Source organism: Amphiprion ocellaris, chromosome 7, assembly GCF_022539595.1.
Source record: "Amphiprion ocellaris isolate individual 3 ecotype Okinawa chromosome 7, ASM2253959v1, whole genome shotgun sequence".
NCBI classification, from domain to species: Eukaryota; Metazoa; Chordata; class Actinopteri; family Pomacentridae; genus Amphiprion; species Amphiprion ocellaris.
In genome coordinates this window covers 29,758,497-29,781,153 of record NC_072772.1, presented here as the reverse complement: position 1 = coordinate 29,781,153, position 22,657 = coordinate 29,758,497, and the positions used below count along the sequence as shown (strand labels likewise).

General features: G+C 43.6%; 1 protein-coding gene across 2 annotated transcripts in view; it reads right to left on the bottom strand.

Annotated features, from left to right (window-relative positions):
- LOC111563624 (LHFPL tetraspan subfamily member 6 protein) overlaps positions 1–21,957 on the bottom strand; it is a 44,825-nt gene extending 22,868 nt beyond the window's left edge. Inside the window, exons 1-2 of one of the 2 annotated variants that reach the window (XM_023262777.3) lie at positions 21,633–21,957; positions 20,214–20,732 (exon numbers count right to left, since the gene is read on the bottom strand). In XM_023262777.3, the coding sequence (XP_023118545.1) occupies positions 20,214–20,598 (385 nt within the window). In that variant the 5' untranslated portion in view covers positions 20,599–20,732; positions 21,633–21,957. The other variant, XM_023262778.3, reaches the window with a different exon arrangement.
- Positions 21,958–22,657: the final 700 nt, after the last annotated feature.

Sequence of the window (22,657 nt, the reverse complement as noted above, 5' to 3'; positions counted from 1 at the left end):
ACCATCTTTACCCTCTGACTTCAACATCTGAATCTCCAGTTAGCTCAATAATAAAATGTGCAGCGTGGTTTTCAAGGATTTGTACCCAAGAACGAGTAATTTCCTTCATGCAAATGCACTAAAATTCATAGGATGGGAAAATTGAGCTGCGAAAAGATCATTTCCTGACATAATCTCCAAATACAGACACACATGCACCAAAAACAGGAAAAAGAACAGAAAAATAAAATTCTCTGACCACTCCTGATGCACAGACATGAGCCCATTTCCACGATAATTACATTTTAGAGGAGATCATAATACCTCTTAATGGGAAGGAAAGTCATTGCAATGGACAACTGGTAATGTGATCGTCTACCCATGACTGACACTCAATTCAAATCTTTAAATGTCCTTATTTCATTACCCTCTAATGTATTCTTTACTCAGTGTGCTGGTGCAGAGAGAAGTGGGGAGAGAGATGAGGGAAGGCATGGTTGAAGTTGAGCTACTATCACAAATGCCTCATTTCATGGGTTATTTTTCTGCAGAAAAAAAGCTCAAATTGGATCATTTCTAATCTGATATTTAATCGGCATCTGGCCTCAGCTCTGACCGGCTGTTTGACTCCTTCACTGCAGCATTTAGGGATGGAGTTTGCTGAAGCTGTGTTTGACTTCCTCTCGAAAGGAACAAACAAAGAGCAGAGCCTCGAGCAGCTTTGTCAGGCGCGACATGTCATTCATTTTGCCACAATTGCAAGACTTTCTGAGTGTACTTGCCAGAGTAAACAACTCAACATAAGGCTGACTGTCTGTCTGCTGCAGTAAACTTTATTGTTGTATTATGCACAGTTTGGGCAGGATTGGGTTTGGTTTTGACTCCATTTCTAACATTTGGATTTCTTCGAAATGTGAATTTGAAAAAAAGAGCTGTTTAATTTGAATGTGGTTGGACTCCATGCAAAATTGTTCATCTACCGCTTTGCATAGATTTAGATTCACACAATGCTGCTAAAACAGACTGTAATGCCTCTAAACTAAAGTCCAATAAGTGCATTGTGTGACAAAACACAAGCAAACAAGCACACAAATGACTTGCAAACAGTTCTTTGTCTTCCTAAAACTTTGCGTAATGGAGAGTAAACACACTGATGCTGAGCATCTTTGGCTGCTGCACCATGTGCATGTGTTTGTATAACCGCAACACCGACTGTTTGCTCGGAACCCGCCAACGTGACAGAGCTTTTGACTGACATTTACAACAGGAAGAAAACAAAAATATTAAATGCTGTTTCAGCAAACATTTATGGGTGATACGTGAGCAGCTTCCCAAACAAACCAGACGGATGTGGGAAAAAAAACCAACCAAAAAACAGGAAACTGCACAAACAGCACGGCAAGTCAAACTTTTCCATGCTGTTTGCACATCGTCACCTCAGTGTGCAAGCTCGGTCACGCCTGCTGGTTGCCTCTGAGGCGGCTGGACGCTCCCCACGGGCAGAAAAAAAGGCCATCTTCACTGATTTTCATATCCATGCTCACTGACAGAGCGTGTAGGGGAAGAGACAGGCCACTGCTCCGGTGCACACCTGGTGACCAGATGAAGGCTTCGGGGTTCAGCGTCCCCACGTAGTTCTGCATATGCAGGCACAACAGGAGAGGCGTGAGACTGTTTTCTGCCTGTAGCCTGTCTTGAAGACGAATGAGGCAGTGGTGCAGGGCCTGGGGGCCCCCGGGCTCCCTGTAGGTGCCTCACTATTGGGTTGGTAGATTAGGTCTGGATCGCAGCTGACATGCCACAGCAGAGAGCAATTGGAGGATGGTGGAGAGAGAGAGTGATGCATTTTCCTCCACTACTTTTTACACAGCCGCCATGTGACTCTATGTTTGAGATGTTTATATCCATTCTGTCAAGGATAAACTTATCGACTGCTGGGCAAATAATCAATCACTCAATCAACAGATGATTTAAAATAAATTGTTGAGGTTATTAAGGAGCTATTTCATTGCAAGGATGTTTGTCTGCTTCATATCACTGTAAATGGAATCTCTTCTGGTAATGGACTGTTGGACATCACCTTGTGTAGGGGAAATGAGTTTCATCCCTGCACATATCAATACCGATCATGAGAAACCGATGCAGAGCTGTAGGCGTTTCATTTGTATTGTTTAGGCCATTAGAACATAATAATAACAGATCGCCTTCCCAACCGCTTCATATTATCACGGGAAAGACCACATTAGCAGCCACTCAAGTGACAGAAGCCCATTTTTCCATGTTCCCTCCACCACCCCCACCTATTACTTCCCCCGAGAAGATATATAGCCAGCCATATACATGCCAATGAATCAAGGGCCCGCTCTGCACACGACACATTGCCCTTGGATAGGTGTTACTTCTCAAGCTCAAGGTCTAACAACGGGGTAATTATCACAAAGAGCTGAGACAGAGGAGCGTGTTAGAGGATGATATGTTTAACCGAGGTGTGAATGGAGGCTCCTTAATTGCCAGATGTGCAGCACAGGATCAATCATTTGGTGGGTTTTTAAGACGGAATACAAAAGAAGCTTGATAGCTGGAGAGCAGAGGAAGAGATCAACGGAATCCTGCACGTGAGGAATCGAGATTGCCTGGAAAAAGCACTGCGAGAAAGCAATGTAAAGCACATCTGGAGGGCAGAGCGAGGCGGCAAGGAGTTGCTCACCACCACAAAATGTCAAGTAGTGGCGTGCTGATAGCTCAGGAGAGGATGTAGCCCTCTTTTCACAGATCAATAAGTCCTGGCTGTCACATGCTCGGGCCTGGCTCCTGCTCGTGTCTCCACCCTCCACTGTTCCCACAACTCCCATTCACCTCCTGTGTAGCTGCCCACGGGGCTTGCCGAGGGGAGCAGAGCGAGCTCAGAACAACAAAGCTTAGAGCAAGGACACTAGTGGGTTCCCAGCTGACAGAACTGAGCTTTGATCATGATTACAGATTGCTGTGGTTCAGGGCAGGTGTCTTCCTGAGTCAGCAAACACCCTGCTGAGAGCCCATCAATAAGCAGTGGGAAGAATGACTGTGTGAATGCTGCGCCTTCAATGACAACAAACTCTTTAAACCTCTGATACGTGCATACAAGCTGTCTGCTTTGAATTGTTGTTTTGTTCAGTTGGCTTCCAAGAAAAAGAGGATGCTTGTGAAAACCCACGGGAGCTTCAGACTAGATTTCAGATAGGAAATCAAACAACCCAAAGAAGTTTATCGCAACCACACCCAAGTTAGTTTGTCCCACTTGTGTATCTGTTTTCTTGTTTTATGAAACCACACAGTTTTTTTTTTTTTTTTTAACTTTGACTAGCATCACATTCCAGCAAATGAAAATGCACAGCAACTGCACTCAGTGTAATTGTAAAACTCCAGTGCCTTTTCCGTTTGACGTTTGGAGTGGCGTATGTGTAGTATGAATGTGTCTCTTCAAAGTGAATGCATGCCGCTGGGGGAGATCTGCACGCACCAGTTGCCAGTAGCCATTCAACAACTGCCCAAGAAAAAGTGCTCAGCTACTCTTGAGTCTTTCCCAGTGAGCGTCTCTAAAGGATAGAGAACAAAGCTGTGGATTGACCAGCAACCATATATTTGCCAGCTTTTCCTTTAGTACGAGCTTTTTTCCCTTTGGGTTGAAAGTGTGAAGAAGAGGCAGGGAGTGTGAGATTCACACCAGCACATGAAAGCTCCGAACCCACGGGAACGCAATCCTTTAAAATAATAAGCCGTCAGATTTCCTTAGAAACCTTTGACATTTCATTCCACACCGTTTGTCTCTACAGTTTTTCCTGTCATGTTAAACCACATTTTTTAAAACCCCCGAAATTCATGATAAAAGTAGTCACATTAATACTTCACACAGCTATAAGCATGCTGGCAACTTTAAAAGAGAAACTCCACTATCTTCAGGTCAGTTCAGGTGGTGCATCTTTTAATTTCTGCAGATAACCGGCCAGCCACATGTCAAGATATATCCAGTGCTGCGATGAAACGTCTTCTGTAGTGTTTGCATCCGTAGCAAACATTGAGTCTTTGTTGCAGGCAAAAAAGTAAGATCAAGGGTTTGTATCTCTACATTTTGCACCCACGTTAACAATCAGACAGACAGGCATCCCAGCTTCTTCAACAAAGCAGTCTGTCAAGCCACCTGATTTTCATCAAGAATTGCAGCCCTGTGCAGTCTGATCCAAAAGTTGGTCTAATCATACAGGAAGCATCTGCCAAGATACATAATAAAGTCTTGCTCATATCCTAGAGGACATTTCCAACACAGATCAGCAGCCAGAGAGTCCATATGCTTTTCAGCTGCTTCTCTGCTTTTTAACGGCCAAAACGACGTCTAACTCGCCTCCAACTGCAGCGCCTGGGAATGTGGAAGCTAAACGATCGCAGAGCTCCAGACACATCGGAGGCTGCAGGAGAAGATGCTGAGATAATAATGGACACTTACTAGCTAGGACCCAGCGGGATATTGCAGGGTCTCTCTGTACCACACGGCTGCCTCCGCTTTTATTGACATTTTGTGCATGCAGCCCGAGTCAGTTTACCAGATGTCTTAGAGAATTACCTCAATGTCACCGCTGTCCACTGGCGATGTTCAATGTCACTACAGAATGACTGATGTCACACTCGCCAACCTTGATGAGACCCACCACTTTGCCACTTTGGAGAGTTTATGCAAATACAGAGGCAGAAAAGACAACACAAAGCAACATCTCATTTCCGGCCGAGTGAGAGAAAGATGTCGGTGTAGCACCAGATCAAAAACCAGATATCAAGCTGGCAATCAAAACAGTACAACCTACACTTTGTCCACTCCAGTGTGTGATTGGCAGCCTGCACTGTGTTATCAGCAGGCCAAAGCGCCTGTGACTCCTCAGCTCCTATTATCTCCCTTTTTGCACATGACGAGCTGTTCGGCATCCATCGTGAGTGAGGCTGAGTGCTCTGTTGAGGGAGGAGGGAAAAAAACAAAAAAAAAAAAAACACCCACGCTCTGTCCAGCCGCTTACTCTGTGGTTATCTTCAAATGTCAGATGGTGAAGCACATCACGGTCAAGCTGAAACATGTTGAGCAGAACGGCTTTGGAGGATTTCAATCCCTGATCCAGCAGCTCTCACAAAGATTCAGCGATGTTAGGAAAAATAACATTGACTTCTCACCTGCTATCCCTTTGTAGGAACAGTTTAGCAGGTCGCTGTAACTGTCTTGTGAAGACAAACAAGCATCTGAATCTTTTATTTGTGTAATTTAACCCTGAAATAATCCAATCAGACGTGTGCCTTGTGAATGAGGTGAATTTCATTTTAGAACATATCTTAAGTTTTCCTGCAAATGACATTGTCTAGCAAAGAAAGGAGGCAGCAGAAGGAAGAAATGTGAGATGTCCTGAGAGGAATGCTAATAAAGGGATAGCATTACAGTCTTTTTAGACATGGGATATGTAACATTGTTGCTTCATCGATCTGTTAAAATGAAGACATTCTGTCATTCAGACATAAGTCACTTTTACATTAATGTTCTTAATGGTTTTATTCAGAAGTACTCACCACAGTGATGGGTATTTGTGATTCATGCCAGATTAGAGAACACATCAAGTCATGTATAATGCATAATAATGCAATAATAAGACTAAATCTAAACTAACGGCAAGCTTATTAAACTGTCCAAATAAATAACAGCTTGTGTATGATTTCCTGAATATGATAATAATCTAACTTTGCCGACAGTAAAATAAAAATATCACGACAGCTGGGATGGAGCTTGTGATTTAATCCGAGGACAACTGCTATGTAACGAATGATTCAACTGCAGCTGATACCAATATTTCCTGTCTGATCGTCTGTATGTTGGGAATAATTTAGATTTATAATATTAATAATTATTCTACTGTTGTTTCATGTGTGTAAATGCACACAGCTCTCTCATGGATCCTGCTGCTGCAGACTAAAACTTAGAGGAAAGATTCCTACAAACAACTGGAAGCAACAAACCAAACTTCAGCTGCTGTTACTTTTTACCAAAACCTTAATTACATTTGCTATTGGCAAGTCTCTAATCTAACTTGTCTTTACTGCAGTAAAGTTTCATTTTCATAGACATTTCAGTTTGTAACGGATGTGAAATTGTACAGCCAAGTGAACATGGGAGGTGTTTTGTGATTTGGCATACAAATGTTGTCTTTAGTGGTCTCTTCGTGATGTTTTTGGACCAATATTGGTGCTGAAATGTGGAAAAACCCTTTCTCAAAATTGCTTCACATAACCTGAAACTACACTATATTGCCAAAAGTATTTGCTCACCCATCCAAATCATCAGAATCAGGTGTTCCAATCACTTCCATGGGCACAGGTGTATAAAATCAAGCACCTAGGCATGCAGACTGCTTTTACAAACATTTGTGAAAGAATGGGTCGCTCTCAGGAGCTCAGTGAATTCCAGTGTGGAACTGTGATAGGATGCCACCTGTGCAACAAATCCAGTCGTGACATTTCCTCGCTCCTAAATATTCCACAGTCAACTGTCAGCTGTATTATAACAAAGTGGAAGTGTGTGGGAACAACAGCAACTCAGCCACCAAGTGGTAGGCCACGTAAACTGACGGAGTGGGGTCAGCGGATGCTGAGGTGCATAGTGCCAAGAGGTCACCAACTTTCTGCAGAGTCAATCACTACAGACCTTCAAACTTCATGTGGCCTTCAGATTAGCTCAAGAACAGTGCTTCAGCAGAGAGCTTCATGGAATGAGTTTCCATGGCCGAGCAGCTGCATCCAAGCCATACATCACCAAGTGCAATGCAAAGCGTCGGATGCAGTGGTGTAAAGCAGCCACCACTGGACTCTAGAGCAGTGGAGATGTGTTCTCTGGAGTGACGAATCGCGCTTCTCCATCTGGCAATCTGATGGACCAGTCTGGGTTTGGCGGTTGCCAGGAGAACCATACTTGTCGGACTGCATTGTGCCAAGTGTAAAGTTTGGTGGAGGGGGGATTATGGTGTGGGGTTGTTTTTCAGGAGCTGGGCTTGGCCCCTTAGTTCCAGTGAAAGGAACTCTGAATGCTTCAGCATATCAAGACATTTTGGACAATTCCATGCTCCCAACTTTGTGGGAACAGTTTGGAGCTGGTCCCTTCCTCTTCCAACATGACTGTGCACCAGTGCACAAAGCAAGGTCCATAAAGACATGGATGACAGAGTCTGGTGTGGATGAACTTGACTGGCCTGCACAGAGTCCTGACCTCAACCCGATAGAACACCTTTGGGATGAATTAGAGCGGAGACTGAGAGCCAGGCCTTCTCGTCCAACATCAGTGTGTGACCTCACAAATGCACTTCTGGAAGAATGGTCAAAAATTCCCATAAATACACTCCTAAACCTTGTGGACAGCCTTCCCAGAAGACTTGAAGCTGTTATAGCTGCAAAGGGTGGACTGACGTCATATTGAACCCTATGGATTAGGAATGGGATGTCACTTACGTTCATATGTGAGTCAAAGCAGGTGAGTGAATACTTTTGGCATTATAGTGTACATCTCAGGTGTGTGCCTATCTGCTAATGTTCAGACTTAAACTGTGTTGAAAGTGTTGCAGAAATGTTTCAAGATCTGAGCTAGTAAGATTGCAGTCTTGACTTTTACAGAAAAGTTACCAGGGTGCTCATTCAAACACTCATGTTGTCAGATTAACAGCCGGAAGCAATAAACTTAACTTCAGCTGCTGTTAAGGTTTCATCAAAACCTGGATTACATATATGTTTGGTGGGTCTCATTAATCTGATTTGTTCTGTCTTCATCGCAGTAAAATCGTATATTCAGTGGACATTTCTGTTTGTAACTGTGAACAAGGATGATGCTTTGTGATTCTGGCATACAAATTTTACTTTTAGTGGTCTCACTGTGATGTTTTTGGACCAATATTGGTTCTGAAATGTGGAAATAGCCTTCCTGAAATTGCTTCACACAACTTGGGAGTACATCGCTGGTGTGTGCCAATCCACTAATGTTCACACTTGTGCTGTGTTGAAAGTGTTGCAGAAATGTTACAAGGTCGAGCCTAGTAAGACTGCTATCTTGAATTTTATAGAAAAGTTACCAGGGAGCTCATTCAAAAGTTCAGATGCCATCAGATTCACAGAAACCAGCACACATCTGAAAGGGGCTTTAGAGTAGCACTATCAGGACAGTCGTGATAGCGACACATTCAGCAATGATCAAGTCTTAGCTGGTGGTGCAGGAGATAAGGAGATGTGAGGGATATCACTGGCAGTGGAGCAATGCTGTTCCACTCCCAAAGGCTTGGTTCCACATATAATGACTCTATAATTACAAACACTCCATTCTGCTTCACCTTAACAGCTGACACCCTTGTCTTTAGTTGTCTCTGTTAAAAGCTTTCTGGTTTCCTTCTAATTTGGTGCTGTAACGGTGGTTACACACAGGTACAGTCGGGGTGTAATGGGGTTCATGTGTTTCATTTAAGGAAAATCTATACTTGGTGCATATGTTCACTACTAGAACAGAGCAGACACTGCCAGAAATAAAATAAAAACTTTGATCCTATTTTCGCTTTAGAATGGATTTAGATTACTCCGCCTTGTGAGGCTTTATTTAAAATGAAAGGCGCAACACAAAGGAGATAAACGACAGTGGTCAGTGTTTGTATTATCTTGGAGCTATTCAGTGAAGATTGGTGTTTTCATTATGTTGGCCAGTCTATAAAGCCCGAGAATAACTCCTACTAAATCATTTCGATTCATCCACACCATCTCCCACTAGAGACGTCAAGTCACGCGCCAGCTCGCGCAATAGCGGGAATACGTGATTAAAAAAACGTTGGGTTCAGTCACAGTACGATTCTAAATCACACCCAGGAAAAACTTTCTGTAGTATTCTGATGTAACTGGAGCCAGGTCGCTGTTGCTATGGGGAACCCAACAGAGAGCCAGTGGGCCAGGAACCGGGTGTAGTTGGCTGGCAGTAATGGGAGCGCAACACCAACAGGGGAATCAGACTGGTCCGGTCCCAGAATTAGAGAGCAGACGGCAAAGTCGCTCTGCCGGATCAAAGACTACCTTTGTTCCCCTGTTTCCCCCTTTGGAAAGGAGCAGAACTCTCAGCTTTCACTTTCCGTGACATTTTGTTTCTGTTCAAGCGAGAGGAACACAGACATGAGTGAAGCAAAAGAAGTAAGTGGAAAAGAGAATAAGTGAGTAATGGTAATAAAAGTGCATGCAAGTGGCAGGAGGAGGCGGAGTGGGCATGGAGGGCAGACAGTCTTGCTAATGTTCTCTGCTCATATAACAGGTGAGGAATGAGATAAGGTATCGCTGCTGATATCAGTATCTCCCCCACCAACCACACAGCTATTTGTAAGCTGCACCTGACCCAACACGTCAGGTGCTTGATTTAGCTTCTAATGCTGGTTTATTTATTATAACAACTGTTTCTCTATGACACTTTATATAATAGCCTTCTAAGAGCTCCATACAGCTCTTCTTCAAAGCTGTTTTTTCCATAGCAATCCTATATATGGCCATCTGCTCTGGCTGATCTTCATAAACATACAAATATGGGTAGAGCCGACATCTTCTGCCCTGTTTATAGCCTCCTCTAGCTCTCCTTGAGATGAAGCTTACTTTGTGCATTCCAGAGATCTTGTGTTATCCTTTCTCAAGGCTGCATTTTGGACCGGGTGGCTCAAAATACAACCAGCCACTCTCAACTGAATGGGAGTCCCGTCTTGGGGCCTCTTATTCCGCAGCACTCTCACCGCCTTTTGTCTATTAGCCAGAGAGGATAAATGCCTGACTTCGACTCTTTCATGCTGGGTTTTGTTTATTCCTCGCTGTTGTTGCTGATTTTTTTTCCCTCTCTCTATCGGGTTCACCTGAAGGCCAGTCAACAAGGTGCCATTTAACTGTTGAGGCTTGGTAACAATCTGCCCGCGGAGGGTAAAAATAGACTTTGGGAGCCGACGATTAGCAGATATGGTGGAGTGTTGCTTCACGAATCTGAAGGCGACTTGTAGCTTCACCTTGTTTATCTTAACCAGCAGACCCCTAACGACGAGACTCTGGGGATTTCTCCAAATGTTGACCCTCTCGCTGTCTTTCCTCTGGGTCTGCACCCCCTGCTGCTGTGGAAACCAGATCCCGTAATGGGAAGAAGGCCCACCCAACTACTGCTGACCAGCTTGGAATGAGAGTCTGGGAAGCAAAACAAAACGAACTTCCACTCAGACTTGCACAAACCTCCCAACAAGTGAAGCTGTGGGCCACAAAATGCAGATTATTCTCCAGCTTGTGTCAGCCTTCTGAAAAACTGAGGCATGCACTTTTTTTTTTTCCCTGAGACATAATTTCATGCGGCACAATTACAGGGTTGTCATTTTATGATAATGATGGGAGTGACATTTTGCTTATTACGACACCAAGGTGCCTTTGGTGTTTCTTTTCTGCAAGGCTTCTGAAAAAAATGCACATTTCGCTCCTTCAGAATTATTTGTGTTGATCAGTAAACACACACAAACAGTCTTGAGGGTCTTGCATCTCTAATTTATATAAGCTTAATTTTTAATGGCACAATTCTTGACTCTGTTATCGTTAATAATAACAGACCACGAAAGGAGAGTTGTGAATTTTAGCCAACGCTTTCCCTTCTGCAAGTGCGTTCATTAATAGCCTGTAAAATTAAAATCGTAGTGGGGTGGGGTGGGGTGGGCAGCAGAATATATTTACCCTAAATTCCCAGCATTCCTCAAGGCAGACAGCAATGTGCAGGCCCAGGCGTCAGCAGACAGGACATTAATACACTCAGCCACACGCAAAAAACTAATCTGCAGGCACTCGCTGGAAAACATAGAGGTACAAGAAGCTGCAAATTCACACCTAAAAAGAGCACATGTCCCTTTCACACATGCAGATACTGTCAGCGGGTCTTTAACAGAGCGGAGGCCCCACTTGACAGACGAATGTCCAGGCACAGCTGATCTCGGTGCTGCTCTGATCTGATCTTCAGCTGCCGTCTTTTATGCCGTCTTCACCTGTCCTCGGCGTCTGGCGGCTCGGCCACACGTGTGACCCACTGAGCTCGCAGGGCCTCTCTCTCCCCGAGCTGTACACCGACCCTGATCTAATTCTCCCGGAGACAGAGGAGACTCTCTTCCACACATTACCTACCACGAGAGCTCCAGCCCTCCACGCTCCTAATGCTATTCCTGGCCTTTCAGGGGCTGAGATGCGAGAGATACTTGGACACAATTTAAATGAGACGTCCACAAGTCAAAGGAGAAAATGACTCACTCCTGAGTGGGTGTTCGCAATGCCTTTTAGGATAATGGAACTTTGCAATACAATGCATATATGTGTCTGCAGTTTCACGGAAAAGGCACTAAAGAAACGCATTACAGAGATATCTCTTTACCAAAAGCAGACTTCTCTCTTTTCTCTGCTGCCATTTTAGTCGAGGATCTGCCTCCATACATCCAGCTCATATTCTATTTTTTCAACTGGCCTGCTATTTGACCTACAAGAGGGCAGCACAAAAGAAGTATTGACCCCACATTCCCCTCACTAGGAGAAACAGGGTATAATTAACTGTAGTGTTAAAGGCACGGTGCCTCTGAGACTGTAAAACAGGGTATGAATACTGAGCAAACTGTTTTATCCCACAGGGCTCAAACCCAATCCATGCAATCCATACTTATTCATTTATTCAGCTAACTCATGGCCTCAGACTCCCTACGAGATGTCTAACGGGTCCAACATGGGCTTTCCGTCTTCTTCAAACCTAATCAGACATAACATGTGGTGATACAGGTAGTTTTTTTTTTCTTCTTTCCCGTGCTCTCCATTTGCGTTTCCAATGAAAGCAGTTTATTCTTGTGACTAAAGTGTTGCTCACTGTAGGTGCAGGCCGCGGCACTGACATCAAACATGCCCTCCTCGGTGTGTGTCACCAGAAGCGAAGCCTCCACCATCTGTTAAACATCTGTCTAACCAATGACTCATCCAATCACACATATTCACTGTTTTAAGTGTCAGTGGCAAAGATGTGATGTGTGTTAACAATTACCTCTCTGTCTGCTTTGCCCTTTTTCTGGTAAAGCAGAGGAGAAAATCCCAGAAAACTTCACAAAGACACCAATAAGGTTCTTGAATTCTTGTACACACCTCACAATTATTACATAATCTATATACATTAGCGATGAATATGTCTGTTATATGGGTCAAGGGAGGCAGAGTTGGTAGGTCGGCCAGCCACTTTGGTCCAGACTGAAATACTGAATGAATTTCCATGAAATATTCTGAAGAAGATGTATGACTTCAGTTATCTCTTGACTTTTTATCAAATGCCATCATTAGGGCAAATTTTTAACTTGTTCAATACTTTGGTTTGGTCACTAACTGCATAACTAATGACCATCCCATCAATTTAGCTATATTTATGCTGTGTTTAGATGGGATGCGCAATATTGGATTTTCACCAAAATCCAATTTGTCACTACTTTCTGACTCACTGCCAGCGACAGCACATATCCACCAAAATGCAGATAACGTCAAGTCAATATACACATTCACTGGGCAACATAGAAACAAAAAACTACTTCAAGATGCCATATTTATTTTTAGGTGACTTTTTCAGACAAAACTGTCAACTTCAGCTACACAGTGTTTGCCAGCACCATCTTTCCTGCCTGTCAATGTTCATTTTTAGGCCTTTATGTGCCCATATCATTGTATATCCCTGGTATGTTTGTGCTAACAAGCAAATGTTAACATGTTACTGCACTGAAGTAGGATAATGAAGCTGGCAAACCTTTCACGTGCCAAGTATCTTATTATATCGTCCTTATGAGCATGTCAGGATGGTGACTCAAAGCACTGCTGTGCCTGAGTTAGTCTGTATAATTAATTAATTAGTTCATCTATAAAACGGTAAGAAAATGCTCATCTCAAATTCCTACAGGCCACAGCCAAATTACTTGCTTTGTCCAATCAACAGCCTAAATCCTAAATCCACTTAATTTGCAATTAGCAAAAAGCAGAGCTTTGAGTAGCTCGGACAGTTTTTGATTGTTTGCTTAGTACATTTCTGATAAATTAATGAAATAACTGATCACAAAAAAAGTCATTCATTCAACTAATAGTTTAATCACTACCAAATTCATTGCCTGAATCCATTCATTCCCCTGTACAGCCAGGCTCCCCTGCTGCCTGTTTTCACAGCTACATTAATGCCAGACACGACTGCAGACACACCAGGCACGTTTTCTGGAACAGTTCTGTTCCCAGTGACACAAAGCAACCTGATATGCAGCATGTCTGCTCCTATAGCAGCGAAAACAATGACTTAACAGAGGAATAGACAGAAATAACCCTTCTGTCTGTCCTTTGGTTCCCCAGACTTCCTGTTTGACAAAACTAAATCCCTGTTGATGCTGGGCTTTCCGCCCTATTCTCTCTCTGTTTCTGTCTCACTCTTGTTTTCTTTTTTTTTTGCATTCGTTCTCTCTATCTGTCTTTCTGGCTGAGCCCAGGTCCGCTCTTCGGGTCACTAGGTACTGGCCCAATCCATTTTTTTTTCCTGTTTGCAGCTCACAGAAATCTGCTCAACCACTGCGAAGAGGAGGAGGAGGAGGAGGAGGAGGAGGAGGAGGAGGAGGAGGAGGAGGAGAGCGAGAGAAAGAGAGATGGAGGAAAAAAGAGGGGAAGGACTCAGATGGGTGGACAGAAAGCAGAAATAGGGGAAAGGTGAAACAAGCCTGAAATAGAGAGTTAAAGACAGAGAGCACTGGAAATAATACTGGAGTAACCCGTAAGGGGAAGGGCAGGGAGGGAGGAGTGGGAAAGAGCGAAGGGTGAAGGAGAAAGATAGACCCGAGTGCTGGCGAGAATAGACTGCCTGTGGCGCTCGGGCTACATTTCGCTGCTTTCTGACTCCCTCTCGGTGGGGTTGGTGGTGGGTTTAAAGGAAGTGCACGTTGAGAAAAAAAAATAGCTGCTGGGCCGAACGAGCATCTTACAGTATTACAGCGGTCTGTACTTTAGGTGATCAATCAGCCCGCAGGAAGATGCATCCACTTTATAACCATCAGAGGCCGGAAACGTAAGCAATGAAGAGCAAGGCAGCGCTCTAAACACCATTACACAAGGTTCCTGTCCACGGTGAGAACTCCTGGCTTTCTCCTCTCAAACATATGCGCTGGTGCTATCTCATTAGTTTTATGCAATGCCTACATGACACGTGAGACAGTGTAGTCCATCATCATCACACCCAACTGGCAGGCCTATGAGGAGCAAGGAATACAGATCAGTTTTGGAAGTAAAAGGATAACACGGCACGTCAGGATGTATTTACCCATTGCCCCGGAAATGTCTCGTGATCCGACACCATTAAACAATGACTGTCAAGAGACTCTGTTCCAGACAGTACGTCCATCCCCCTCCCTTAGAAAGATGAGCTCTTCATCCAGAAGCCACCCTCATATGGCTGTGATTTCATTTTGTTGTACCTCTTGAAAATGAGTGCTAGTGCTGAGAGGGGAGTGGAAGCGCACATTCTGGGACTGGGCCCGATCCAGCTGGCAAGAACTCACAAAGCCGACACAAGGACAAAGCTCCTGGCTGCGCTGGTATGGCTCTGAAACAGGACAACACAAGACTGTGCCAAATAGCCCTTGGCAACATTATGGAAGCCACAAGGGCCGCCCATCTGTAATTTATTTACATGTCTTTAAATTTCTCGCTCGTGCTCGTGCCCTTCAAGTACCCTTTGAGCTGAGAGGTAGTGCTGACAGACGTGTTGAAATTAATTTCATCTGGGCTAAGCGAAACATGACCGGGATACTGTATTACATGTTGTGTGCGACCGGTCACCTCTGCAAAGGAACAACGAAGCTACTCAAGGAAGTGATACACTGTTGTTGGCAAACTTAGCAGAAACAAGCAAATTTCATCCCTGGTGCGGCTTCATATCGTTCATTTACTAACATTCCACACCAGTGTGGGCGAACAAGTTGCTGGCACAGAGGTGTAAACACAGTCAATCAACCAGAAAACGAAATGGAGAAGCTTTCCCGGACGGCAACACAGCCAATTATTTGATATTTCAGATCAACTGCAGCTTCAGTGGAGGCTGCTGTGGGAAGTATTCAACCAGCGCGGCCACAAAGCCTGTGCAAACCGCCGAGGCGAGATCCAGAGCGCCGCTTTGTTTCCCCCCCTCAAACGTCCTTTTGCTCAGACAAATCGGCCTAATATGGTTTCATCCACTTGTATTAAATTCTGTCTGTACTTTCAGTCTATTTGGAGGCGCTTCTTTTAAATCTACTTTGAAGAAATAAAACATCCAGCCTCAAAGTAAGCGGTCAAAAGATAAATATACGTCAAATAAATTACAAGTCTGTCATCCAACTCTCAGAGGCCTCACAGGGGAGCACAAAGCAGAGAGGCATGTGAAAACTCACATTTTTATGATCTCATTTCATCAAAGATCTGTCAGAACGCAGAGCTAATATTTAATGGAATCGACATTAAATGTCTCTAATCAATAATGAATGCTTTTAGCTTGTCCCACGTGGATGACATTGGATTTTCCTACAAAAAACTGCGAAGAGCGCTCTGCACTTCTGCAAAATCAGACTATGGATTCCTTGCTGACCACTACCTTCTCTTATCGCGGTGAAAATGCTGCGTTGAGCTATTTCAAACTTGTTTTACCTCCCTGGGGGACGTTACACCTCACAGGCCTGCACCTCCTCTGAAACAGCAGAAGCCCATCTGAAGTCTTGTACCCTACATACATACCGCCCCAGCAAACTCTCAAAAAAAGGACAAGTGCAGCCCGTCACGCATCGCATTGTTTGTCTTGTTATTTCACCTTGAGTTTTAAGGACTCAACACTTTTCTCAATAAAATATAGCTTCAACACCCTCCAGCCTGAAGCAGTTATATCTCTTGACATTTTTATCAAGAGTTCAAATGATTTCAATCCAGCTGACATTCTCTGCAGGTCAAGGCAATATTGGGAGAGGTTTTTGGGAACGGTGGTTTGGAACAATAATTTATCACTGCCTCTTCTAATATGACCGGCAAAGTTCAATGGTGAAAATCAAAACCTTTAGTTTTTTGGATCAAAAAATACCTACAGGGTTTTCTGTGACACACAGTGGGTCCACATTTGCATTTTAGGCTATTTAAATGGACATCAGCAAACCATGTTTTGACCTGAAAAGCTGATTCCCAAAACAACATTCTTTGTCTTTGACATTTTCTAACATTTATTCTACAACAAAGGTACTTCTAAAACTTGTCTCTTCTGTATGTGGTGGTGCAGAAACAGCTTCCTTGATCTTTTCTTGCTTTGCAAACAACAAAAACACTAATTAGTCTTTTGTTTTCTTTGAAAATAGAACGCCGTGATTTTTCATCAGGTGTGCTGAAAATTGGGTCACGCTACTCTACTTTTGGCAACTTTGCAATGTTTTCCTCCCAGTTTTGAAATGATTTGGAGTTTTTTTTTTTTTTTTATAGCTATGGTCGGGTCTGGCATCTGGATATATCACAAGCCCATTAATCCCTTAAAGCCAGTCACACAATGCGTGAATTAAACCGTCTCAGACAAGGGTTGGAGATCTGAGACAAAATCCTTGACGTCGGAGGCCAATTCAGAGCACATGGCGGTCACTGAAATCTCAAAGTTCAATCTGTTTCTGAGAGAAAGCCTGAGCCGGGGATAGAGAACTTTCAGACATCTGCAGATTTTCAAACATATTCTTCAGTTTGGACCCTGCAGCGCTTGTGTAGCGTGACATTGACACATAAGGCAGGTTTGGAGAACAATAACCAACGCATCTGATGAGAGGGCAAGAAAATCCATCAAAGAAAAAGGTAAAAACTTCATGTAAGCAGATTCAAGGTTATGGGATAGTTTTAACTCTGCCATAAAATATATATAATGAGAGCATCAAACAGAGCACAGTCTAGTTATAGCTATCTTAGAGGGGCTTTATAATTTATCTCTGGCCACTGCAATCTGCATTTCCCAGCCACTCTCTCTTTCAAATGTGACATGGAGCCCTTATTGTCTCCTTCTCAGCTCCTGGGAGTGATCTAGTCTTGTTTTTCAAGCCGCAACTCCACCGCAGCGATTTGTCTTAACAGATATCCCGGAGACCTCCCGACCCATCCCATGAGAAAAATCAGGTGTCAGTTTTATAAAGCCCTGCCAATCAAAAGTATTAAGCAGGGAAAGGGGCATCTCATTATGAAAAAGCTCATTAGAAGCTGACCTGGCCCCAGGCTCCCATCACTCTCCCTAATATTTAAATGCCAATGGAGCAGAGCAGTTATCCAATCACAGCTTGGATACAAAAGCACGATTTAAATGGAGGTTACTGCGCTGAGGCTAAATACGAGGTATATAAGAAGGTAAAAGGAGCGCTTAAAGCGTGGATGTTGAAAACAAACATTAAATAGCTTTCTTCCCGCTGTGAGCATCTCTGCTTGAGGCACCCAAAAAGACAAGGCAACGCTCAGCAGGAGGGAGACACAAAATCCCTAACAACCAAATCCAAGTCAAGAATCTTTAAATGTCTGAGCCTCTCATCTGCGCAACAGTCGTTTAGAGTCCGCACCGCTGCATAACCAACACAAGAAACTCCAGCGAAGGCATTTGTTTCATGCGAGTCTGCAGCTCTCAGACCTTTGATTATTGTGCCAGAACACGCTCATACTCCGACTCCAACTCTGTGTCCTAGAGGAAATCTGGGCCTGTGCCATTAGCAATTAACAAGCTTTGGAACAACCTCACCTTTTGTGAATTGGGAAGAAAACTGCATTACAAGAGGTAAACAACAACAACACGAGCCACAATAATAGTTACTGTTACAAATCTTTTGGAGCCGGGGTTGCTGGTGACGAGATAAAGCACTGATAAATCCTTTCAGCTCTAATCTGTTTCATGGGAGTGAGATAAATTACAGGACGATGTGAAGTGGATGTTTTACTTGTGGCAGCCCAGAGACCCCGGCCTCTCTGGCAAGATGCTCTTCATTAGTGGCCCACAATAGGAGCAGCGAAAACACAAAAGGAGGATGACACCGAGAGCAGACGTTGAACAGTGAGGCTCACCTCGCCATCGCCGCATTTACTTCCTCTCCCTGTTCCTGCTAATTACTCAGATTTGATCACACTTCTCAGCATCCATTTCACTTGTTCCGCAGCACATCTTTATTTCTCAGCAAGCAGCTCAGTTAACAAGACGTGATTGTTTCCCTCATCAGGTATTCTTTTATCCTCTCTCTCTCTCTCTCTCTCTGAACTTCTTCCCCTGCCTTCCTCGACATTTTGGCTCACGCTTTTTCAAAGTGACAGAAGACAAAACAAGGAACAGCCCACTGAGCTTCCCAGTTGTGTCACTTCCAATTAGCCCTCCTCAGACATCTCTGCCCTTTGGCTCACCAGCATTCAACTTAAAAAGATCTGAACGGCGTCCTTTTGTGTTGTTCGCTGCCCTCCTTTACTGTCCCACCATCTAAAGTCATGCGTGTCCGGATTTATGAGTTCAAGAAAGAGAGGAATCGCAAGAAAGACAGACAGGAATTTTTTTAATCCTATAACCAAAAATAGCAGCTTGCTGTAACACTGCATGTACGGGGCTGCTGCTGCTTCTGCTGCTGCTGCTGCTGCTGCTGCTGTGTGAGCTTAAAAGGAGGCTTTCCTTACATAAAAGTGCACATTTCTGAATAAACCAGCCAGGCTTCACCTTAATCATCCCCCATATTATACATCATTAATATCGATGTTCATAAGTAGCTAAGCCTTTTAGAACTAGGACATGGTGCGTTGTGGTGGTTCTCTGTAGATTTATCCTTCTGGAAAACCTGGCAGCTCCGTCAAATCTGCCTGCAACCTGCTTTTCTGTCACATCACTTTTTAAAGCCAAACTCAAGTGATGGGGGATTGTAAACAGCCCGAGTGGTGAGCCACAGTATGCGAGCGAATGTTTCTCAGTTAATGAGAGGGCTGGAGCGCCGCAGCTTCTTAAACTAGGGCACAGAAAATTTGCAGCTTCAATGGAAGTCTTCCCTGAGACCTCACGTCCCGGGAGATGCACATGTGCAAAACTAACAGGACACATAAACAAAAGCTGCTGTGCGGAACTGTGTCCACTTACTGTACGCAAACAAGCAAATAAAAGGGCGTTTTCAGGGGCCGAAGCTGCAGCTCTGACCGGGCTTATCAAAACAACGACAAAAGGCTGCGAGATTCGTTGAAACTACAGGGTGAATTCTGCATCAAACGCACAGCAGAGAGTCGCACTGACATTTTGTGGGCATGTTTACAGCACAAATGATTTTTCATCATTTCAGCAGTCAAACTACAAACAAAAGATTTGAATTGATGCCAAACATCTGCTGCATCCAAGAGGGAGCGAAGGGAAAACGATTGGTCCGAGTAAAACACAGGAAAGTATTATAAAACTCAACCAAGCTCTGAAGATTTTTTTTTCCTTCATCAAATTATACGTTCCACCATATTTACAATATGCGAGCCCATTCCAAGCTCTCTCAAATGGGACTACAGTCGCACACAGCAAAAACCCCCTCAGAATGAGCACATAATGTTGACAAACAGCTCATGCGCCAACACACTTTATGTGAAATTAACAATCCGGTTTGTTATGTTCAACTTTTTAAAACCACCTTATAAAACACATCAATTCACTTCCATCCAGCAATGAGCAATAGAGTGAATGTTGCTCTTAAACTTTACAGTGAACAATGTAAAAATGACCCGACTTCATTAAGAGAACACCAGTATCTCCCTGGGAGACTTTTCATTTCCTGTGCAGTGAGTATCTGTGGAAACAGCGGCTGGTGGAAGGTTTGTCGGCCAAGAGAAGTGTCAAGATTTCTGCACATCCTTGTTTTCTCGGCAGTGTGATTTTGTTTCACATCTTGTTTCAGTGAACAAATTTGATGAGAGGATGATTACAGCTATTAAATCCCCCATAATCTGTTTAAACATCTATATCTCTGGAGTTACAGAGAATCTGTAGTGTGTAGATGAAAAGCAAACCATAATGAATGAGTGATCTGACTGTTAACTCCCACATCTTTTTTACTGTAATTGCAACCAGGGCTTCTGCACTGCACAATCAGAACAGAAGCACCACATTCTGAAGTTGGGAGAAGAAAACTCACCTCCGACAAACTGGATGCCGCCGGCCACGCGACCGATGGTACGCGAGATGAGGTCGGAGATGCAGCAGCCCATGAGAGCTGTGAGCGCCACCAGCAGGAGGAGGCCACATCCCACGCCCGTCACCACGGTGCAGATCCTCCACTCCAGACTCGGGATGCCGTGGAAGGAGGCGTAGCGGCCGCACTGCTCCAGCATCACCGTGGCCTGCCTCTCCTCGTCCCTCACCGGGTAGGAGCAGCGGCGAAACGTGCCAAAGGACACTGGCTTGTCCATCTGCGTTCCCAGCAGCCAATAGGGCATGAAGAAGCCAACGCAGGAAGCAGCGGCGCACAGCAGGGACAGCAGGGCCCAGATAACACCCGTACATGTCAGACTAGACGCCATAGTAAACAGCCTGGAGAACGGTTCGCACAGTCACTGAACTAACAGCAGTTATACGAGCAGTTGCTGTGTTGCAGGAAGCCTCGCAGTGAGCATTTAACACCAGCAGTCTTCACCTTGTCAGTGACTCCGGGTCCCTGTCAGGAGGAAGAGAAACATCCAGACTGAGCATTGACAGACACATCATCTGTGCAAACAAGTTGTTGGCTTTGGAAATGGCAAGAAAAATCAGTTTGGTGGGTTGAAAACAAGAAATCTGTTCCCTAGTCATTATAAATGCATGATTAACACAGACAAAAAACCCACAATAACAAGAAGCACAGATGTGAAAATAGAGATCCATCAGTTAAATATGGCTTAATCAAGTTTTGGGGCAGATTATTGATTAGTTAGTCCTGTTTTGTTTTCTGTAAAAAGCATTCCAGAATGACAAAGCATTCCAATATAGATTCACTGTAATTATGTTATGAATAAATTTTAATTATAACCACAAACTAAGGCCAGAAAATAATCAATTCAAGCTGGAAGAGCAACTTCTTTTCTCCATCTTCCATTATTTTTGAAGGCTTTTCTTTTGATTATGACATAAAAATGTTGAGAAAGAACTGAAAAAAGAAAAAAAATCCCAATTATTAGTTCACACTTGAGGCAGCAGTGGATATGCATAATAACCATTCCCATTAGGTGCCCTGTTATTGGAACAATTAGTTGTAATTGAGCATAGTTGCTGAGGATTTTCATTTTATTTTAATGACAATATTAACTCCTTCACAAAAACAGCAATATCATGCATATAATGAACTTTGAAATGACTAAAAAAAAAACTGCCTACAAAACCAGTGGAAATTGAGGAGGAAATTGAGAAGACTTACTCTGTAGGAGCAGCCACTTCAGGAATATACAGGGATTTTTTTCCCCCCCTCTTTTCGTTAGGGGTGACCTCAAGGAGCAACACTACAGCCTATTATCGCAGTGCTACACTGTCGGAATGAAAATAATGGAAAACAAGGCAAAGAAGCGCAGAGAAGGCAGCTTACATGTTGGGAGAGGTGCGCTCGGTGTGCACTCAGAGGGTATTTCCATCCGCGGACTCCAGCTGTGTTGGCTCTCAAAGCAAACTTTTCTCCTTCAGTCGAGGAAAACACAGAGTAAAAAAAAAAAAAAAAAAAAAAAAGAAGCAATACCTTCGACCTGAGAATGTGAAAAAATAATCCTAACAAAAAGTCACTGCAGGATCTCCGCTCACAAATCACTTCCTCCTCATCAGTGCATTTAAAGCGAGGCACTGATCAATTATTCACTCCGGTGCGGTGCAGAAACGTGCGGCTCTGACTGACTGGACTTCGGTTTCCACATTCCTGCTCTGAGAGAGAGAGAGAGAGAGAGAGGAGAGAGAGAGAGAGAGAGAGAGAGAGAGAGAGGCGGGGAGAGGAGAGGAGAGGAGGGTCCGTGAAGCACTCTCGGGAGGTGACCATCAATCACACAAATCCCCACCCAGGGGCTGGACTCACAGCTACTATCATTCCTACAAGCTGCTGCTGCGTTCACGGACGCCTCCGACAACCGAGAAACCAGCTGTGTAGCCGACAAGTGATGAAACTCTCAGGATGCAGCAGCCCATTTAGTCACAATCATATTAAAAATACTAATTAAAAAGAAATCAACATACAAGCAAGATATGAAAAACATATTTAAAAGTAAATACGACCTGCCTGAGGAGATGAGGCTTGCAGAGTCAGTAACTTCTTTTAAGCCACTTTTATAGACTTGCTTTTATGTGAAGTTTGGTTTTAGCTTTAATTAGTTTAAGCATTCGCTTCTGTATTTATGTACTAGTTTCCTGTTTATTTTATGTCTTCTTTTGCTTTATTTTAATTTTAGCTGCCTCGTTCTTTGAGGTGATCTTTAATTCCCTGTTGCTCTATTTTTTTATTTTTAATTTCTCACTTTTAATCTTCAATCGTATTCTTCAATTTTTTAAATTGCCTCATTCCCTTGTTTGATGTGCATGCTAATCAAGCTAATTATTCATTTAACTTATTATTTTTACTATGCATTTTAT